Raw genomic sequence first — 19553 nt, 5'->3', positions numbered from 1 at the left:
GGTATGATTACATAAAAAAGTTTGATGTATTATAGGTGTGAATTTTATTTCTAATATTTTTTTTATTTTTCAGGATATTTTCGAGGTTTTCCTGAGCCAGCCAATTATTCCAGTGATATTTTGGGCCAAAGAATTTATTGCTGTTCCAATTGCAATAGTCGATATAAATTGCATACTGATCTTTATCGACATTTAAAATTCGACTGTGGAAAATTACCAAGATTTGGATGTTCAGCCTGTCAATATCGTAGTAAAAGAAAACAAAATATTGAGAGACATATTATTTGTAGACATGTGAATGAAATGGCTTATTGTTTATTTTTGAAACAATAATGGAAATATTGAAACAAAAAAAAACTGAATTTCGTAGATAGTACCTGTTTGCTTGTGATTGTGATTGAAATGTTGCAAATTGTTTGATTTGCAATTATTTATTTAATTTTTGATATGTTTTGGTCACAAAAGGGCATGATAAAGTAGTTGCAGTGAATTATGCTCCAATTTTATTTTCATATTTGTGATAAAAACAGCAAAACCGACTCAGAACCATTGTGTGTACTAAAACAAGTCTTATATAGTTTTTAGTAAAAGATTTGATAGTTTTCTGTACATGCTTTACTCGCGAAACAAATAAAATAAAAGAAATTAAATAACTTTAATTAAAAAGCATTTTCTCAAAAAATTAAACAAAGAGTTATTATTAAGTATTGAAGAAAGTTATTAAGAAGTATTATTCAGTTATGAAATTTCTCCTGTAGTTTTGAAATAAAATTAATAGCTAAATTAATAAATAATAATGTCAGTATATTTTTCCAGCAAAATATTTTTTTGTGTACTAGAATGTATAAATTATATTAACGATATTTCTTCTAACGAATAAAGTGATTTATTTTTAGGAAATGTGTACAATATTTATTATTTTATTTAATTCATACTATTAATATATTTTCTAGTGTACGAGTACATAGTGTGATTTGTATTTGAATTATAATGACTTGTATAATTATTTTGAGTCGTTTTTATTTAAATAATATTAACGACACAGGTCCACAAAAAAAGTTGTTTGTATTGGGTGTGCAACATATGATTTCCAATATAGTTTTTACCATTGAACACAAATCTAGAGTCAAAATTGGGGGTCAAACTACAAAAATAGAATAGAGATGAAAAACGACAATGTCTTCTAACTTGTAATTTTCTACATTATAAATAGAAATCTTTCAATTTCTGTGGCCCTTTTTGCCATAAATGACCATAGAGTTTCTTTGATCTATTAAGTTTTTATTTGTCTACCTCAGCAGTCATTTGCAAACACATTTGCAGATATTTAATTGCTAATATGTTTGCAGATTACCCAGGGGCGATGTGGAGTAAATTTCACAATATAAAAAAACTCAATAGATCATTTGAAGGAAACTTAATAGTCATAGTCAAGACAGGATTTATAAGTTATTAATTATTATGCCGAAGAAATACTAGATCGGAGACATTTGGGCCGATTTACCCGCACAACAGACCAATGTTATGGCAAGGCCATGTTACGCTCCAACTTCCATACATTACACTTCTAAATCATACTGAATATTGTCAAAATGCCATGTATTTGCTGTGCATTCAGGCGTTTTACACATAAGCTGCGACGTCACTCGTATGTTATGAAGCTGGGTCAGAAAGACCATGCTATCTAAGTTATTTTTTGACAATTGTGTGGTTTCTAGGTTATTTTTTCTATCTGACATACTGGGAAAAAACGCTTGACTGCACAGCAAACATATGGCTATTGTCAATATTTAGAACGAATTTGTATGAAAAGTTCTTCATAACATAGCCTTGCCATAACATTGGTCTGTTATGCGGCAGAATTGGTCCATCTGTTGATTTTTATTATTTTTCGATTTTTTGTTGTTTGGCACCCCATTTTGACTTTAAATTCGTGTTCAACTAATGCACTCAAACGAACAACTTTTTTTGTGAATATGTGTAATTATTAAAATTTTGTATGAGTTTTTTTTGGAAAGAAGATATATTAATGCTTTAATAAAATTTGATCAATTTGTAAATGAGTATTATTTTAAAAACTGAGTTGTTTTTCCAAAATGTCACTATAATACAGAATGTTCCTTTGCGGGTGACAATTGTAAATTCCACAAATTTTCACTACAGTGAATAAAAAAAATGATTTTTTTTTAAAAACTACGCTAAATATCAAACATTTTTGTTTGTAAAACATAATATTGATTATTTCATAAATCTATTTAAAAAAATATTTCATACATTTACTTATAATGTTTTAATTCAGTGTAATTGTTCAGTGTATCCAAATTATAATTATAGTTCTGTAACAATTACTAATTTGCAATATTATTTATTTTTTCCAGGTTATTACTTCGAATATTCATCTCAAGATATTCTCACGAATGATTCAATATTCCAAAGAAAGCATAGCTGTCCGAATTGTTTTAGATGTTATAAATTGTCAAATGATCTAATGCGACATTTGAAGTTTGATTGCGGAAAATCTCCTCGTTTTGGCTGTTCAGCATGTTCCCATCGAAGTAGACGCCAAAGGGACCTACAAATGCATATATTGAGCAAACATGGACCAAATCTAGCTCATTGTATTCATTTTAAGGAATAATATTAATTGATATAAGAAGAAGACAGAGATTTACTTGAAATTGTGCAGACATGACCAGTGAAGGAATGGATTTCCATATGCTTCTTAAAGCAAATTTATAAAAAAAATAAAGGAATCTTTAGCCAATTCTGTACAAAGTTGGAAGACTACTAAACATTGTTTGCCACAACTGATATGAAGCTCTAAAACCGAAATTATAAAATTGAAAAAAATATAGAGCAAAATTTAAAAAGCTTAGTTTTTGCAGACTTTCAAGAAGAATCAAGAGATATGTCGAGAATAGATATTTCAGTATAATATTATTATGCCATGGTGCATAATTTATTTGAAATTGATTTTATATCAATTTATTTAAAAGGCTGTTCATTAGTAGTATTAGTATTTTTAAACTATTTATTACATGTAATACATTTAAAGTAATATAAATTTGAGATTTTGTGTTTGCAATAATTTTCACATTATAATAATAAATAGTAGTGTGCCCGAAGGCAGGTCCATGGTATGAGAGCACCACAAAATCAAAGATTTGCCTCTCCTCCCTTATTTAATATTCCTATTACCGTTTTATTACCACTAGTTAACAACCATTGATTACTTTTTATTTTTTTATTTATACATTTTCCTTTTCAAACTTCTGCTTCCATGCTTCCTGGCCCTGTGCTTCAGCTTTCACTTCCCTGTATTTTCTCTTCTTGCGTAAGTCGTCAATCGTCTGCATTCTTTTTCTTCCCATTCCATTCAGTCCTTCTTTTTACCTTCGGCCACGTCGTGTAATAGGCACTCTTTTTGCCGAATGGGTCCGATCCAGTTTCCTTATCTTCTCAGGATTGTGCTCAGTAGAGTTCTGTCTTCGCCACTCTTCTCAGGACTTCATCATTATATATATATATATATATATATATATACATATACATATTTTCACCCCCTGTGCTACATATTTACCACGTGTTGAAATATTATTTCCATTATATATTTTATTACTTCCAACAACTTACTGGTTTATTCTCTTTTCTATTCCAGATTTTTCCGAATTTCGTTTCTTCACACGTGACATTTATACCAATGAAGCTCTAAAATCAAGTTATAGATGCAAAATGTGTTACAAAAGTTACAAAAATAAAAATGATCTAGTAAAACACACTAAATTTGTCTGCGGCAAATTGCCGCGGTTTGGCTGTTCAATTTGTGAATATAAAAGTCACAAAAAACATAATGTTGATCGACACATCAGTAAAGTGCATTCCACAAATGCAGCATTTTGTGTGATATTTTGTTATGAGAATTAAACCTATTATTTATCAATGTATAAAAGAAAGAATAATATAAATATATCAGAAAAATACTATCGTAATAGCACATAGGGTCCTTGAGAACCTATTGCTGTTCAAATATAAAGAAAAATTTGTAATCATTGTGATATTAAAACATTAGTAATAAATTATGTTTTTGTGAGCTATTTTTTTCATATACACCTTGTTCGAGCCTCACAAATTTTATTCATCCATCTCTCTCTACCTGACATAATAAAATAATTTCTTACCCTAGTTTAGGTACTAAACTAGCTAGTTATAAGAAATGTATTTCATTCTGTACGTATACCTTGACCCGATCACATCTTATACAACTAACTAAAATTAAATACAAACAATTCTTGAACTAGTTATTATTTTCCATTCAGTTGTTTGTTATTTCATGTCTGATATAGCCTTTTTAATAATTAATTATATCTGGCCTTCGGGGTAGTGAAGTGTCTGTGTGTAGTGATTTTTAATTGACTTTTTAATAAACATTGCGCCGGGAGCTTACATTTTTGGTCCAATCGAGGATTCGACCTCCAGTGAAAAACTAGTTACAATTAACTATTGTTAACAAAAAAAGTGCACAGTGATTTCCAACACAGCGTAATCCACTCGAGCCACTTAAACTAACTTACAAAATGCACAGTGATTATTAACTACAGTGATTATTAATTGAGCCACGAAAACTGAAATATCAGTGTACAGTGATTATCAACAGCATAATTTATAGCAACTTCCAAAAAATCAACGAAGCGAAGGTTAGTCAAAGCAATCCTTTCTAACTTATCTTAAGCTCATCCTAAATCTTTATATCTTTTACCTATATCTATACTTAAACAACTCTATAATTATGTGTGAATTTACATTAAAATTGATTCATTAAAATCATTACAATCTTTACAAAACGAACAATCATTAATAAAAGCTCGTCTAGCAGAATTTGAACAAACTTGTAACGAAATGTCAAAAATTTCGTGTAGCGAACTAAATATATTACAGATAAACTGTATTTTGAACAAAGTGAAACCTATGATAGACACATTCCAAAATACACTTGTCGAAATAACTAACTTTTTAGACGACGAAGAAGAAATTGATCAATTATTAGAAATAGAACTAATTGATTTCGATGACGATCACACTAGATGTCTATCAAAATTACGTAAACTTCTTAATAAAGCATCCACTAAATCAGGTTCTACTAGCAGCTTTAGTGATCAAACAATATAAAACAACCTCCAATTTTGATCAAATTACCTGAGTTTGAACAATATATCAATCATTTCCAAAAATTCAATTACCCTAAACCCGAGACAAAGAGCATAACTAATAAAAATAATAAAATTTGCAAAATTACCAGACTCTACATTTAAGAAAAGTAATAAAGCAAAATTTGTATTCGACAACGACACCTTTTATAATAAAAACATAAAATTAAGTAACAATAAACCTGATTTGCATATTACTCAATTCGGCTTAACCGTGAACACGCATCCCAAATCTTTTTCATTTTATAATTTTACCTCAAACCTGGAAAACCAGGTACTAGCCGGAAAACAAAATCTCACCCCAAATACTACGAGAATTACCTGGCGATTCGATATAAAAATTCCTTTCACCAGCAATAAAAATCAGGCACGTAATGAACATATTATGTTTATTACGCGTAATAAACATATTAATTTATATATATTTATACATATTATTAATTTGTCGTTCACTAAAAGTTTTGTTAAATTTTGTTTAGTTGTTAGTAATGAAAGTGTTTTATTTGCCTCGTTAATCATGTAATATTCTTTAGATAATTTATCGTTCGATCGTAAGTAGTATTCAAAACATTTGAATCTCTTTAACATAATATGTTTATTACGTGCCTGATTTTTATTGTTGGTGAAAGGAATTTTTATATCGAATCGCCAGGTAATTCTCGTAGCATTTGGGATGATATTAAATCTCATAAAGCACGTTATAATGAAATGTCGAAAACGTTTATTTAACATACAAACATTCTTATGAACAATTTAACTTAAACCTATTTTAACGCAGATTGACAAAATTCTAAACGTGAATCTCCTTTGATTCCAATCCTAATTACTAATCCTTAACAATCATTCACTTTGCAATTGAAAATTTTATAACCTCCATACTTAACCCACTATTGCTGTCAAGAGACTATTTCGGAATCCACGACTGCAGGGATTAACCTTTTGGAAGCATGCGACAAGATCAAAATTGCATACGCAATTATTATGTCTAATTAAAATCTTTCAACACTTGACTGGGGAAGGAAGGTACTGTGCGTGCTGTGACCAATAAAACAAACAATAGTGTGGTGAATTGTGCAACAACTAAACTTTGTGTACTAACAACTAACAGTGACATATACCATATTGTACAAATCAATGCATAAACTATTTTATCTTGAGACTTTAAACACCAAAAAAGACTTTAATCAATACAAATCAAAAAATTGATTTTATTACACAACAGTAATGAATTTATTTCGATTACAAAAATGAAGTGTTTTTTGTTGAACTTCTTTAAGTAAATGAAAGTGAATCCGCAAATTATCCGTTTCATTAAAGTGCTCTTTGGTGAACCACATTTTTTGTTTTTTGGTCTGACGTTAACACAAACAAAGCGGATGGTTTTCCAACACGTGAACAGGCAACGTGTAACTGCCCATGTGAAAAACAATGATTTTCTAAATAATCAATTTGAAATTTATCCCGCAAACACTAAGCGATTGGCCTTGCGACTTATTATTGCGAACGCAAGGCGAACTGGAAATTGCAATTGTTTGAAGTCAAACGGAAGACCAGTCGGAATCATTGGTATGTTACCAAATCGCCAGCAATTTTTGATTGAATGGTGAAATTCAGTGCGTGTACATCTTTATTCTTTGCGGCAAGAATTGCTCGTTGACTTAACCAAGCATAATTCTGATAATTCTCACTAATGTCATTACTCGAATTTTTAATTGCGGTGCGTGAAGTTCCAGCAATTTGCATTAAGGCACGATGCCATGCACCACTAATTTTCTTAGCTATAAACCTTGCGGAGCCCGAGACCTTTCCAACGAATGCAAAATTGTCGAAATAGGTTCGTGCATTTTGGAGTCATCTTGTAGCTTTATCATTACACCACTACATCATAAAGCATGTCTATTAATTATATATGGTCCTTCGGGGTAGTAATAAACAATCTAATTAACAAACATTGTGCCGGGCATCTTCACACCTATTTTCATATTGCCTAACAATGTTTTCGATCCAGTTCATATGCAATTGGCATCTCAGGAAAATAAAAATATCGTTCATACAAAAATTATTTTAAGAAGGAAGAAAACCATGAAAACTGAATAATGCAATAATTACTCGTACAAATAGGTCATAAAAATTTTTTTAGATTTTTTTTGACTCATTGAAATTATGTAAACTTGTTCGAAAAATCATACTTCTCCTTTTTCCCTTTGGACCATATGTCAAAATCAGTATAGATTAGCTGTTATGATGACTGTTACTACCGTAACCTGGAACAACCGAACCCAGTTACCTCAACTGCATATTTTAATACTGTAAACAATCTGATTTTACTATTTGCATTTGCTCTGTTAAACTTAAAAAAAACTATATTTTACAGTTTTATTCAATATTTTCAGGTCAACTTTCATCGAATTATTTTCCCGAAACACCAGAAAATCAACCTTGGAAATTCTGGAATGAAACTGCTCCTTCACAAATCAATCCAGGACCCAATACTTCAATACAAGAAAATGATTGGAGAATGAAGGAAGCCCAAAGGGTTTACCAGTGCCCAAATTGTGGTAGATCATATAAACGATTACAATATCTTAGGAGCACCAGAATTGGGACTGTGGAAAAGATCCTCAATTTAAGTGCAACTTATGTCCTTACAAAAGCTATCAAGGAAATAATCTAAAGCGTCATTTTTCTGCAAAACATCCAAATGCGAAATATAATGCTGAAAATAGAATGGATTGAAGAAGCTTTATATTAGACAACAAATTAATTTAGTTTTCACTTAATTAAGTAAATTAATTCATTACACAGTGTTGTGCAAGAATATTGTGTTTTATATGTGTTAAAATTATTAAACAGAATATTAAAAAGTATTATTATAATTAATTATTTATAGAATTTATATTATATATTTATTTATCACTTTTTATAGTTAATTTAATATTATCCGAAACATATAGTATTTTTAGATGATATGTTATTACCATATGTATGAAAATGTGATTTATGCACTATTCCTAAAGAATGTAGGCCATATCAATTTAGTACTTTAAATAACTTAAAACTCTATATTCAAGAGAAATCATTTCATTTAAATTTTTATGATTTATCACAGTAGGAAGACGTACGTCCAAATTCATAGTATTTTCTACACTAAATACATTAAATAAAACTATTTGTTGCCCAAAATGGTACTATGGATTAAATATTTTTTATGAAAATTGTTTGGTTTTATTTTCTTCGAGCAAGTTTCTAGTTTCTACAAGAATTCATAAATCTTCAATATATTCATTTATAAATTTTTTAATTAACATCATTTTTTGTTTCAGGATACAACTTAGGGTTTAGGCATCCAAAAGTGTACAGAAGAAGGCTTTGTGCGCCAAAACCATTTCTATGCAACTGTGGAAGATCTTTTAAATATCGAAATCATTTGAACAGTCATCTCAAATGGGAATGTGGAAAAGATCCACAATTTTTTTGTGATCAAAAGAGAAGGCTTTGTGCGCCAAAACCATTTCATGAAAAGGTGGAAGATCTTTTAATATCGAAATCATTTGAACAGTATCTCAAATGGGAATGTGGAAAAGATCCACAATTTTTTGTGATCAATGCAATTTTGCAACTTATATAACGGATATTTAAAAAAACATCTGAGGAGAACTCATAATGTTGTTGTCTGAACAAAATATATATTCAATATGTGATATTGGATTTTACTAAGAAAGTCATAGCAAATTAAGATATTGTATTTAAGCGAATTATAATTATATCATTTCAAAATGTGAGAATTTCAACGAATTTTATCAAATTAATTTAATTTATTCGAACACTTTTAGCCACATATTATTGGAGCGTCTTGTAAAAACCAAAAGGATGTTTAATATATAGGATAAATTAAACCTGCAGTACATCTTACCCTAAGGCAAATTGCTGGAACATCCCGTAACAAAAAATTTTTTTTGAAAAAATTCATTTTTCTTTTCGAACTATAAAAAATTGTTTTCACTTGCCCCGTCTTTTCAAAACGGCTTGACCTGCCTCTGCCAAAAATCAATCAACACGTATCCTTATTAATACGAATGTTTTTTGAATTAATCATATCGGTTGGCCCGAGTTCCCGAAATCGTCCACGAAAATTTGTATCCGCACACAAATACACACATACACCACATACATACACACGCACACACATACATCTATTTTTTAGGTATGCCAAAATGTTCAGAAGACCTTAAAACGTAAAGATATGCAAACATTTTGATTTTGATTTTTTGCGATTACTATAACTTATATTATACACTTATGTTATTACTCACTTTAAATAAAGCAAAATTTATTGAGCAAAATGTTCAATATAATATTTGAGTGTAAATTAAATAAAATTATCTACCTCATTTCTGAAACCCAAAATGTCATTAGAAATAATTATTAACATTAAAAAAATTATGTAACTATTATTATATTTATTATGTAAAATTGATTCTTGTAAATATTTATCAAGATTATGGAATAATATAAATATTTATTGCATATGCAAGATCTTACATATTTGTCTTATTACAGATAATAAAGTGTATTGAGACTATTTAGTTTCCTTATAAATTTTAATACACTTTTAATATTTCTTTACCTGTTTATAATATATCTGCTGTAAATTTTTAAATCCATCATTGCTACATATTTTGTAAAGCAACAGCTTTTTTTAGACATTTAGTATATTTCATAGTATTTATAATTTTTTGTATATTTGTCTAAAAATGTATAAAATATGTATTTTAACAAATTCGTTAACATGTACGTTAACGTAACAACAACTGAATTTTTCCAATTGCGATAATTAATCTTATTAGTTTTTCCTTTACCTAACATATCTTCTTATTTTTGCAGATATGCAGAACTTGTTTAAATTTGGACTTCTCGATGACGGTACAATAAATGCATCAGAAACTCAATGGCGTACCTTTGAAAATGAAGAAAAAACTTAAATATAACAATCAAGGAAAAACATTCAATACTTCCAATACTATGGTGCAATGTCCTACGTGCAATAAAAGTTATTCAACAAAGGCAATATGCAACGACATCAGAAATTCGAATGTGGAAAGAACCGAAATTTATTGCCATTTGTGTCCTTATAAAAGTCATTATTTGAGTAATTTGAATCGACATTATTATAGACATCGTGATGAAGTACAATATGGGAAAACGAATAATGATATCTAGAAACACTATCTTAAATATTTTTTTTTAATTTCCCAAATGAGAAGTTTGTTTTCATCAAAAAATGCGATTCGCTAATTTTAAGTTTCAAAATGGAAAAAGCATGTGTGTTCGTTTGTATATGTGAACAGATTTTTTTCCGTAAATCGACGTTTTTTTGTAATTAACTGTTGAAAAAATATTTAAGCCGATTTTTATAGAACTTCTTTTTGGCAAAATAATCATGGTCTTACAGAACTTACTGAAATATAATATTACGGTCTTACGACAAGTAGTTTAATTTTTAAAATTCATCAAAATTTGAGAAAATTTTTAGTTTTTTTGACGTTTTTTTAAATTAAAATTAGGCGATTACTTGGTATAACGAAAGAGTACTTGGTCTTAATAAACTTACTAAACCATTAAAATCTTACGGAAACTGGTTCAATTATAAAAATTATAGATTTTTGGAAATTTGCTTTTAGAAAATACTCCGAGTTAATGTATTCGTTCGTTTTCAATTATGTGTAATAAATTTACTCGGAATACTTTCAATCACTCATAAATTAATTACTTTTTTTGATTAAGTCGATTATTTTTACATATACGTAAAATACCAATACGTACTAGTTACATTTTATATTGGAATTTCATCTGTTTTGTGTGGAATTTTATGGTATTTCATATGAAATTTTCATAATAATAAAGTTTGATTTATTTCAATTTTCCCTTACTTAATTATTACAAATACGTACTTAATTATTAGAAATTGTAAATATTTGCTACTTATGGTAATAATATTTCTGTAAATATTGTATATATAATAATAATAAATATAATGCAGTACATTTTGTTATAATTACATATTTATTTTTACTTTCAACATGAACTTTTCAAATAGATTAACATGGGAATTTTCAAATGTCTAAATATTTTTGCTATCAATCTGACATATTATAATTTTTTTTCAGATTTGGCGAAGCATCTTCGTTGTTATCCAGTGATCCGGATTTTGGTTTTTGGATCATCATTTTTTGGATCTAAGAGAGAATCATACATGTACAGAATGTAATAAATCGTACAAAAGAAGCAGCATTTATTACGACATATAAGATACCAATGTGGAAATAAACAGCCGGCTTTTAGCTGCAAATTCTGCTCTTATAAAAGTCACTATAAAAGCCACGTTGTGAGGCCATGCGAAGTCCAAACATAAATATGACTGATTTTTACTTCAAAGGGTCATTTTTGTTATTCGTCTTTAATTTGACCGTAGTCTTTAAAAATAACTGAAACGACTTACAAACTTAAAAATTACTTTTACTATAATACGAATTTTTTTTATTCTATTAAACTTTTATATCAGCTTTTTTACGTTGCATTTTTTATTTTTATACAAAGCATATAGTATGTGAGAGTAGGTACGGTTGTGCAATTTTTTTTTGAATAGCAATAAATTTGTTAATTCGAACATTTGTCTACGTGGTTGTAGGTTGCTGATTCAATGCAATAATATAAACTTGTTCGAATAAAACATACTTCATCTTTTTCTCGTGGACTTTTCCTCAAAATCAGTAGAGTTTAGCTGTTTTCACTATTGCCACCACCGTAACCTGGTACAAATGTACCCAGTCTTCTCTACGCATTATCGTAATAAACCTATTAACACGTCAATATAAAAATAATTAATAAAAACTTGTAGGTCACTGATTCAATGCAATAATGGAAACTTGTTCGAACAAACATACTTCATTTTTCTCCTTTGCACCCTATCTCAAAATCACTAAAGTTCAGCTGTTTTGACGACTGTCGCTACCGTAATTATTAAAAACTTGTAGGTCTTGTAGGTGAACTTGTTCGAACAAACATTCTTTATCTTTTTCCCTTTGGACCTTATCTCAAAATCAGTATAGTTTAGCTGTTTGATGCCTGTCACTACCGCATCCTGGTACAACTGTATCCAGTCTCCCCTACGTATTATCGAAATAAACCAATTAACACAAATAATTAATAAAAACTAACAATCATATTATTTTTATAAAGTATTACAAATATGATCTGTTGAGTATTAATTCGAGGAAAAATGTTATGAAATAAAATCTATTATTTTTATATAAATATCTATAAATTTACTCTATTATATTTTTTATTATAATATGATATTTTTAAACAAACAAATATGAAATATTATTATTATCGAAGAGTTATCTGAAAATGTTTAAACTTGTTATGAATTCAGTGTATGTGATATATGTGATAAATGTTAATTCTTAAAATGTTTAAGAAAAATTATAGATGACTGATTATTTTTGTTATTATAGGTGTATATGGAATATGTACTTATTTTTTAGTCATAAGGTTTGATATTTTTGTAATTGAAAACTTAAAAATATATAATGTTATTATAAATTTCATACTTCAATTTTAAGAATTGATATGGTTTCATTGTCTTATTTCCAAACTTTCTAATATTATTCCATGCTCTTTCATGGATAGTTTGTATTTTTACGAAAACAAATTTATTACCTAAGATTTTATTAGATACTCCATACAGGAGATAATTTGATGCTTTCTTCTAACTTTTCATTATTATTCTATTTTTAGGACGAAAATTATCACTTCAATATAGAAAAATGCGAAAGCTCAAATGGCAGCAGGCCAAAGGACAATATTTCTGTACTATATGTGCTGAACCATATGAAGGTTCACTATCTATCTCAGAGCATTTTCAATTTTTCTGCTCACCATCCAATGGTAGCTGGTATAGGTGTCCAGGACGAGGTCGGTTTTTGTGTCCAGCACGATTCCTTAAGACAGATGAACTGATAGACCACATGAGATACAAATGCGATAGAAGACCTAGATTTAAATATTGGGTTCCATACCACAATACACATATTTATTCGATATTTTTTGGTAAATGCCGGTATTAATACCGCCGAAAATTTGAGCTGTATACCGGTATTTTGGTACACCCAAATTGGTACACCCAAATTGGGTATTGCATTCCCCAAATAAGTACTACTATTCTTCAGCAATTACTTCAAAACTTCGAATAAGAAAAAAATTTTTTTTCAAATCTTAGAACACTCACGATTATTCGATATACACATTGTGTATATTATTAAATTTAATTTTCAATGTATATCTGATTATTGTGAGTGTTCTAAATATTTGAGAAAATATTTTTTGTTGTTCGAAGTTTTGAAATCTTGCTGAAGAATAGTAGTACTTACTGGAATTTTGAGAAAGTAACTATAGGCATTTTTTATAATAATCATGACTATTATAAATGATTTTACTTTTTATATATTATTTTTGCCAACCATTTTTGAAAAAATAAGTTAAATTTTAAATATGTTCACAAAATTAGTATCGAGAATTTGCTTTTGTTCGATTGTTTTGGAGCTAAAAAACAAATATGATCATAATTTTTTAATTAATATTTTTAACATTTTAGTTTATAAGAAACAAATTACCTAAGTTAATTAATTTTAGTTAATTTTGCAATATTTGCTTTTTCTTATTGCTATGTTTATGCATTATTTCTTAAGTGCCTTGTCAGGAATAGTTTTATTAAGTAAATTTATAGATTTATGCATTTTGTTAGTATTATTGATAATTTCTTTTAGATTTAATATTATGATTAGAGTTTTCTCAGGTTATTCTTACTTTTAAAAGAATGGATATTGCAAAAATGCAAAATCTTATGAGTACATTGCTTTTTCTCAGGTTTTTCTTACTTTAAAGAGAATAGATATTGTTAAAATGCCAAAAATTATCTTGATTAAGACTAATGCTTTTTATTTCATTTTAATATGTTTAACGTTTTATATTTCTAAATAGTTTTAGTAAGTATAATTTTAGATTTCTCTATATTTTCAGTATTATTGATAATATTTTTTAGATTTAAGATTATGATTAGAGTTTCCTCAAGATTTCTTACTTTTAAGAATAGATATTGTTAAAATGTAAAATCTTATTAGTGCATTGTTTTATATTAAACGGTTCGATTTATTACACTTTCTAATTTAATCTTGGCATTCATTTTTTTGTTGTAATTTGTGTTATCACGAATATTATTTGTAATCTACTTCACCTTAATTTTTTTTGTCAGAATTTGCTAATATTTTATATATTCTAACTGACATATAAATAACAGCATTGCAACAATTTTTATACTTTGTTTTTGATGCAAATAGTATGAATCATTGAGTCTACTATGTTTAATTATGTAATAATTATGATTTATTTATAGGCTAAAATAAACTTATTTGAAATATTTTCTTTTTTTTACCTATTATAATAATAGGTATTTTACCTATTATTATAATAATAGTATTGTTATCATAAATTTATGTCGGATATATTAGGAGTATGAATGGTAATTTTTATGCAAATTTGGTATAGGTACTCAATGCTTGGATATAGTTTCATTGTGTCTTATTTTCCTAATGCCATGTTCCTTCGTGGATAGTTTGTATTTTTATGAAAAAAATTTTGTTACCTAAGATTTTATTAGAAATTCCACTTTGATGCTTTATTCTAACTTTTCATTATTATTCTATTTTCAGGACGAAAATTATCACTTCAATATAGAAAAATGCGAAAGCTCAGAGGGCCCATGCTCAAAGGAGAATATTTCTGTACTATGTGTGATAAACGGTATAAAAATCAAGAATCTATCTCAGACCATTTTGAATATTTCTGCTCACCATCCAATAGTGGCTGGTATAAGTGTCCAGGACGAGGTTGGTTTCATTGTCCAGCACGATTCTTGAGACAGATGAACTGATAGACCACATGAGATATAAATGCGATAGAAGGCCTAGATTTAAATATTTTGTTCCATACGACAATACAGATATTTATTCGATATTTTCAAGTAAATGCCGGTATTAATACCGCCGAAAATTTGGACGGTATACCGGTATTTTGGTATGCCGGTATACCGGTGTTGCATTAATATTTTCACTTTTTTTTATAAATATCATGACTTTAATGAATGATTATATGTTATGTATATTATTTCTGCTGATATTTTTTATGAAACAAGTTAAATTTTAAATATGTTATTTTCACAAAACGTGAATAATAAGCTTTTGTTCGATTGTTTTGGAGCTAAAAAACTAATATGATAATAATTTTTTAATTAATGTTTCTAATGTTTTAGTTTATAAGAAACAAATTTCTTAAGTTAATTAATTAAGTTAATTTTGCCATATTTGTTTTTTCACTATGCTTATGCATTATTTGTAAGTGTCTTGTCAGGAATAGTTTTATTAAGTAAATTTATAGATTTATGCTTTTTTAGTATTATTGATGATTTTTTTTAGATTTATGATTATGATTAGAGTTTTCTCAGGTTTTTCTTACTTTTAAGGATATTGTTAAAATGTAAAAACTTACTAGTACATTATTTAGGTTTGAATGCTGATATTCATTTTTAAATTTAATTTTTTTAAACATTTTTCCTTGTAATTTGTGTAACCACAATTATTCTTTATTATCTTCATATATTGATGGACATAATTTTTTAAACAGATTTCATTGTAACTCACATATAAATAACAGCAATCCAACAATATTTAATCTTATTTTTTTTTTAAATATTTTAGTTTGTAAGAAACTTATTACTTTAGCTATAATTATAATTAAGATGCTTAAATTTTGTCATTGTTTGTTATTATTATGCTTATGCATTATTTCTTAAGTGCCTCGTCAGGAATAGTTTTAATAAGTAAATTTATGAATTATGTATGTTCTTATTATTGATATTTTTTTTAGATTTAAGATTATGATTAGAGTTTTCTCAGGTTTTTCTTACTTTTATGAGAATAGATATTGTTAAAATGCCAAATCTTAAAAGACTATTGCTCTTTATTTCATTTCGATATGTAAAACGTTTTATATTTCTAAATAGTTTTAGTAAGTATAATTTTAGATTTATGTATGTTTTCAGTATTATTGATATTTTTTTTTAGATTTAAGATTATGATTAGAGGTTTTTCAGGTTTTTCTTACTTATAAGAGATTAGATATTGTTAAAATGCAAAATCTGTTACACTTTTTAATGGTTTAAATGCTGACATTTATTTTAATTATTTTCTGATTTTTATTTGTAATCTACATTTAATCTACATCACCTTAATTTTTTATCAGAATTTGATAATATGTTATGTAATATATTCTGACATATAAATAACAGCAATACAACAATTCTCATACTTTGTTTATGCAAATACTATGAATTATTAAGTCAGTAAGATGTTTTTTATTAAATTTTGTTAGTTAATATTATGATTTATCTGTAGATTAGAATACACTTGTTTGGATTATTTTCTTTATTTTCATTTTTATTAGTATTATAAAACTATTCAGGTAATTGACTTATTTGCCACGTGCAAATTTGTTATACAGATGAAAAACATTCTATAATAATATATAAAATTTTAGTTTTGAGATTTTAATCAGAAGTGTCAAACATCCTTGGGCATCTTTGTAAATATAGATAGAAATATGTTTTCAAGCAAAAATAGCATTATTTTATATATTACTTCAAGTATTATAGAAATTGTGAATAATAAATCACATTGAGATTGTTAATAACTTTATTATATATTATAATATTATTCAGATATCTTTCAGGTATAGACTAAATCGATGCACAAATTAGGACTGATGAGAACACACAATGATAATAGAAATAACATGAAAAATAATAATATAATACACAATTTAATTAAATAAAAAAATTGTATTAAATTTTTAGGTATACTTCAGCCAAAATTTCGTTTTGTGATCATAAAAATTCAAGAATCTCCTTTTTAGCGCAAACTGTATCTTCTAAGGTTTGACGTAGCAATACTTTGTATTTAGTTGACTCTGTTCTATTTAATCCAATTTTTATTTAACATCTATTACCATTTTTTGCAGGCAAACACTAGATATGGGTTTAAACTCATCTCATATATATGTATGTATGTCATCATTTTTAAGCTAGTTTTTCATCTACGTGTTAGAAAGTACCAAATTTACATTTATGATATCAGGACAAATTTTAACTTCGTTCTTGATTTCATTTCAGTTTCTGTATCATACGCACTGACGAAGTTTCTGAATGAGTACGAAGAAGAAAATCCACTTTGGCATAGATGTCCTAGTTGTAGAGAAGCATTTCCAAGTCCCAGCAGCCTAAGACTTCACATCCAAATTGGTTGCATCAACGCCAGTACTTTGCACGCAAAACAAGTCCAATCTATGGAAGCCAGATTTAACGATTTTAGAAAACGTGAGTCGGTTAATTAATATAATTGGATAGTTTTTGTAGATGATTTGTGTATTGCTTCTTTGTTGCTCAACTCTTTGTTGTTAAATTGATGTTAACCTGTTCTCGTGGTTTAAGGAACCTGGTTCTGGATAAAAATTTAGACCCAGTAATGGATGTAACTTGGGAGGCTCTTGAATAAATTGTTGGCTTAAACATAATTATCACTACATTTGTGCCCAAGTTTAGTCGAGCTAAATGGCACGGGAAGGGGTTAATTTTTTTGCTTCTGGCCAGTTCATTCTGACATTCAGTTTTCTTAAATTTAAATTAAATTTGGGAAAATTCATAAGGTAATGACTTATCAAATTAACACATAAATCCCATCTCTATTTTCAGTGGTGCATCCTGAGCCTCATCTTAGTCCCTCCTACGTTGGCATGCAAACCGTCCACAGGAGAAGAGTGCCAAAACCAAGTGATGATTTACATGGAAAATATGAATGTCCAGATTGTCACAAAATCTATAAATGGAGACAACATCTTATCAGTCATACAAGATATGAATGTGGCAAAGAGCCCCAATTCCAATGTCCATTCTGTTCGTACAGAGGACATCAGAGGAGCACCTTGAAGCGCCATGTTATAAGAGTGCATAAACAATAATAAAGTTGTAATAACTATTTTTAACATTTAATTTCTAATTATTTATAATATTTCCAAGCGCACAAAGGATTTATGTGTCAGCACCTTCTTCAACTTCAACTTCAACTTTTTATGTATTCAAAGACCTCGATTTAAGGTCAACTAAAATACTATATGGATATATTCAATTCTTTGTAATAACCACAGTCATAGACTTCATACTACATGAACTGCTAGCCGAGCGCAAAATAAGTGCATAAAGATAGAAGGGGACTGTGACGTCACTTAGTAAACGAGCGTTGCCGACAATCGTGGAATTTCCCGATTGATTAAATGTCGGGAGAGTTCCGCGATTGTCGGCAACGCTCGTTCAGCATGACGTCACAGTCCTTTCTATCTCTATACACTTTATACAATGGAAAACATATGAGGACTAGCAGTCCATGTAGTATAAAATCAATGGACAAAGTACTATGTGTTTCTTATTCGAACCTAATTGATCAGCATGCAAATTCCCATATTCATATTCCTAAATACAAATGTGATTTCCAGTAAAATTGTAATAGAAAAATAGCTGTTTGTGAAGCAAAATTTTAAAAAGTTTTTTGTGAATTCATGTGATTTTTTAGTAATTAAGTTATGTGTTTATAAATTATTATTTATAATATTTTAAACATATCTTCTAATATAATAATAATTATTTTTACCGTTATATATAAAAATTCAAATAACTACTGTAAGTTACAACTAAGTAAGCACTAAGTTCAAAATCCTATTTGATAAGAAGTTGTTCATAAAATTATTATTTTATTGATTTTATTTAAATTGCTTGTATTATGTTCTGAAATATAGATAGCTATTTTGCAGTAAATTTTCAAAAAAATGGTCTGGAGGCATTAAGTTTACTTTGATGTTTTACAAACCAATTTAATGATTTTTGTATTAATATTTATTTATCACTAAATATTACTTCCTATATTTTATTTTGCTTCTTTATAAATAAAATTGATTATTGCTATTGTGGGATACAATGTGACATTGAACAAAATTTGGAGCTTATATGGAAAATATTAGAATAATAAGTTTGTTATAATGTATATTTAGTAGTATTAAATTTTAAAAATTGAAAATGTATATTTGAACAAATTTATACAATAAGTTTAATAAAATTGGAATCTAATTGTTGAAATTTAATATTTAATTTAATACAGGTTCCCATAACATGAACTTAATTTTGTACAT

General features: G+C 27.9%; 1 protein-coding gene across 1 annotated transcript in view; it reads left to right on the top strand.

The window, feature by feature from the left end:
- Positions 1-18332, top strand: part of LOC113388291 (zinc finger protein 425-like) — a 50200-nt gene extending 31868 nt beyond the window's left edge. The window contains exons 7-13 of the mRNA XM_026625688.1: positions 4936-5131; positions 7598-7762; positions 8528-8727; positions 13005-13181; positions 14975-15131; positions 17488-17691; positions 18067-18332. Coding sequence (XP_026481473.1) covers positions 4936-5131; positions 7598-7762; positions 8528-8727; positions 13005-13181; positions 14975-15131; positions 17488-17691; positions 18067-18332 — 1365 coding nt within the window. The remainder of the gene's footprint in view (positions 1-4935; positions 5132-7597; positions 7763-8527; positions 8728-13004; positions 13182-14974; positions 15132-17487; positions 17692-18066) is intronic.
- Positions 18333-19553: the final 1221 nt, after the last annotated feature.

Source organism: Ctenocephalides felis, unplaced genomic scaffold (assembly GCF_003426905.1).
Source record: "Ctenocephalides felis isolate EL2017-DRISC unplaced genomic scaffold, ASM342690v1 CF-g0.4_SCAFFOLD_03572, whole genome shotgun sequence".
NCBI classification, from domain to species: domain Eukaryota; kingdom Metazoa; phylum Arthropoda; class Insecta; order Siphonaptera; family Pulicidae; genus Ctenocephalides; species Ctenocephalides felis.
This window is presented reverse-complemented; position numbering and strand designations above follow the sequence as displayed.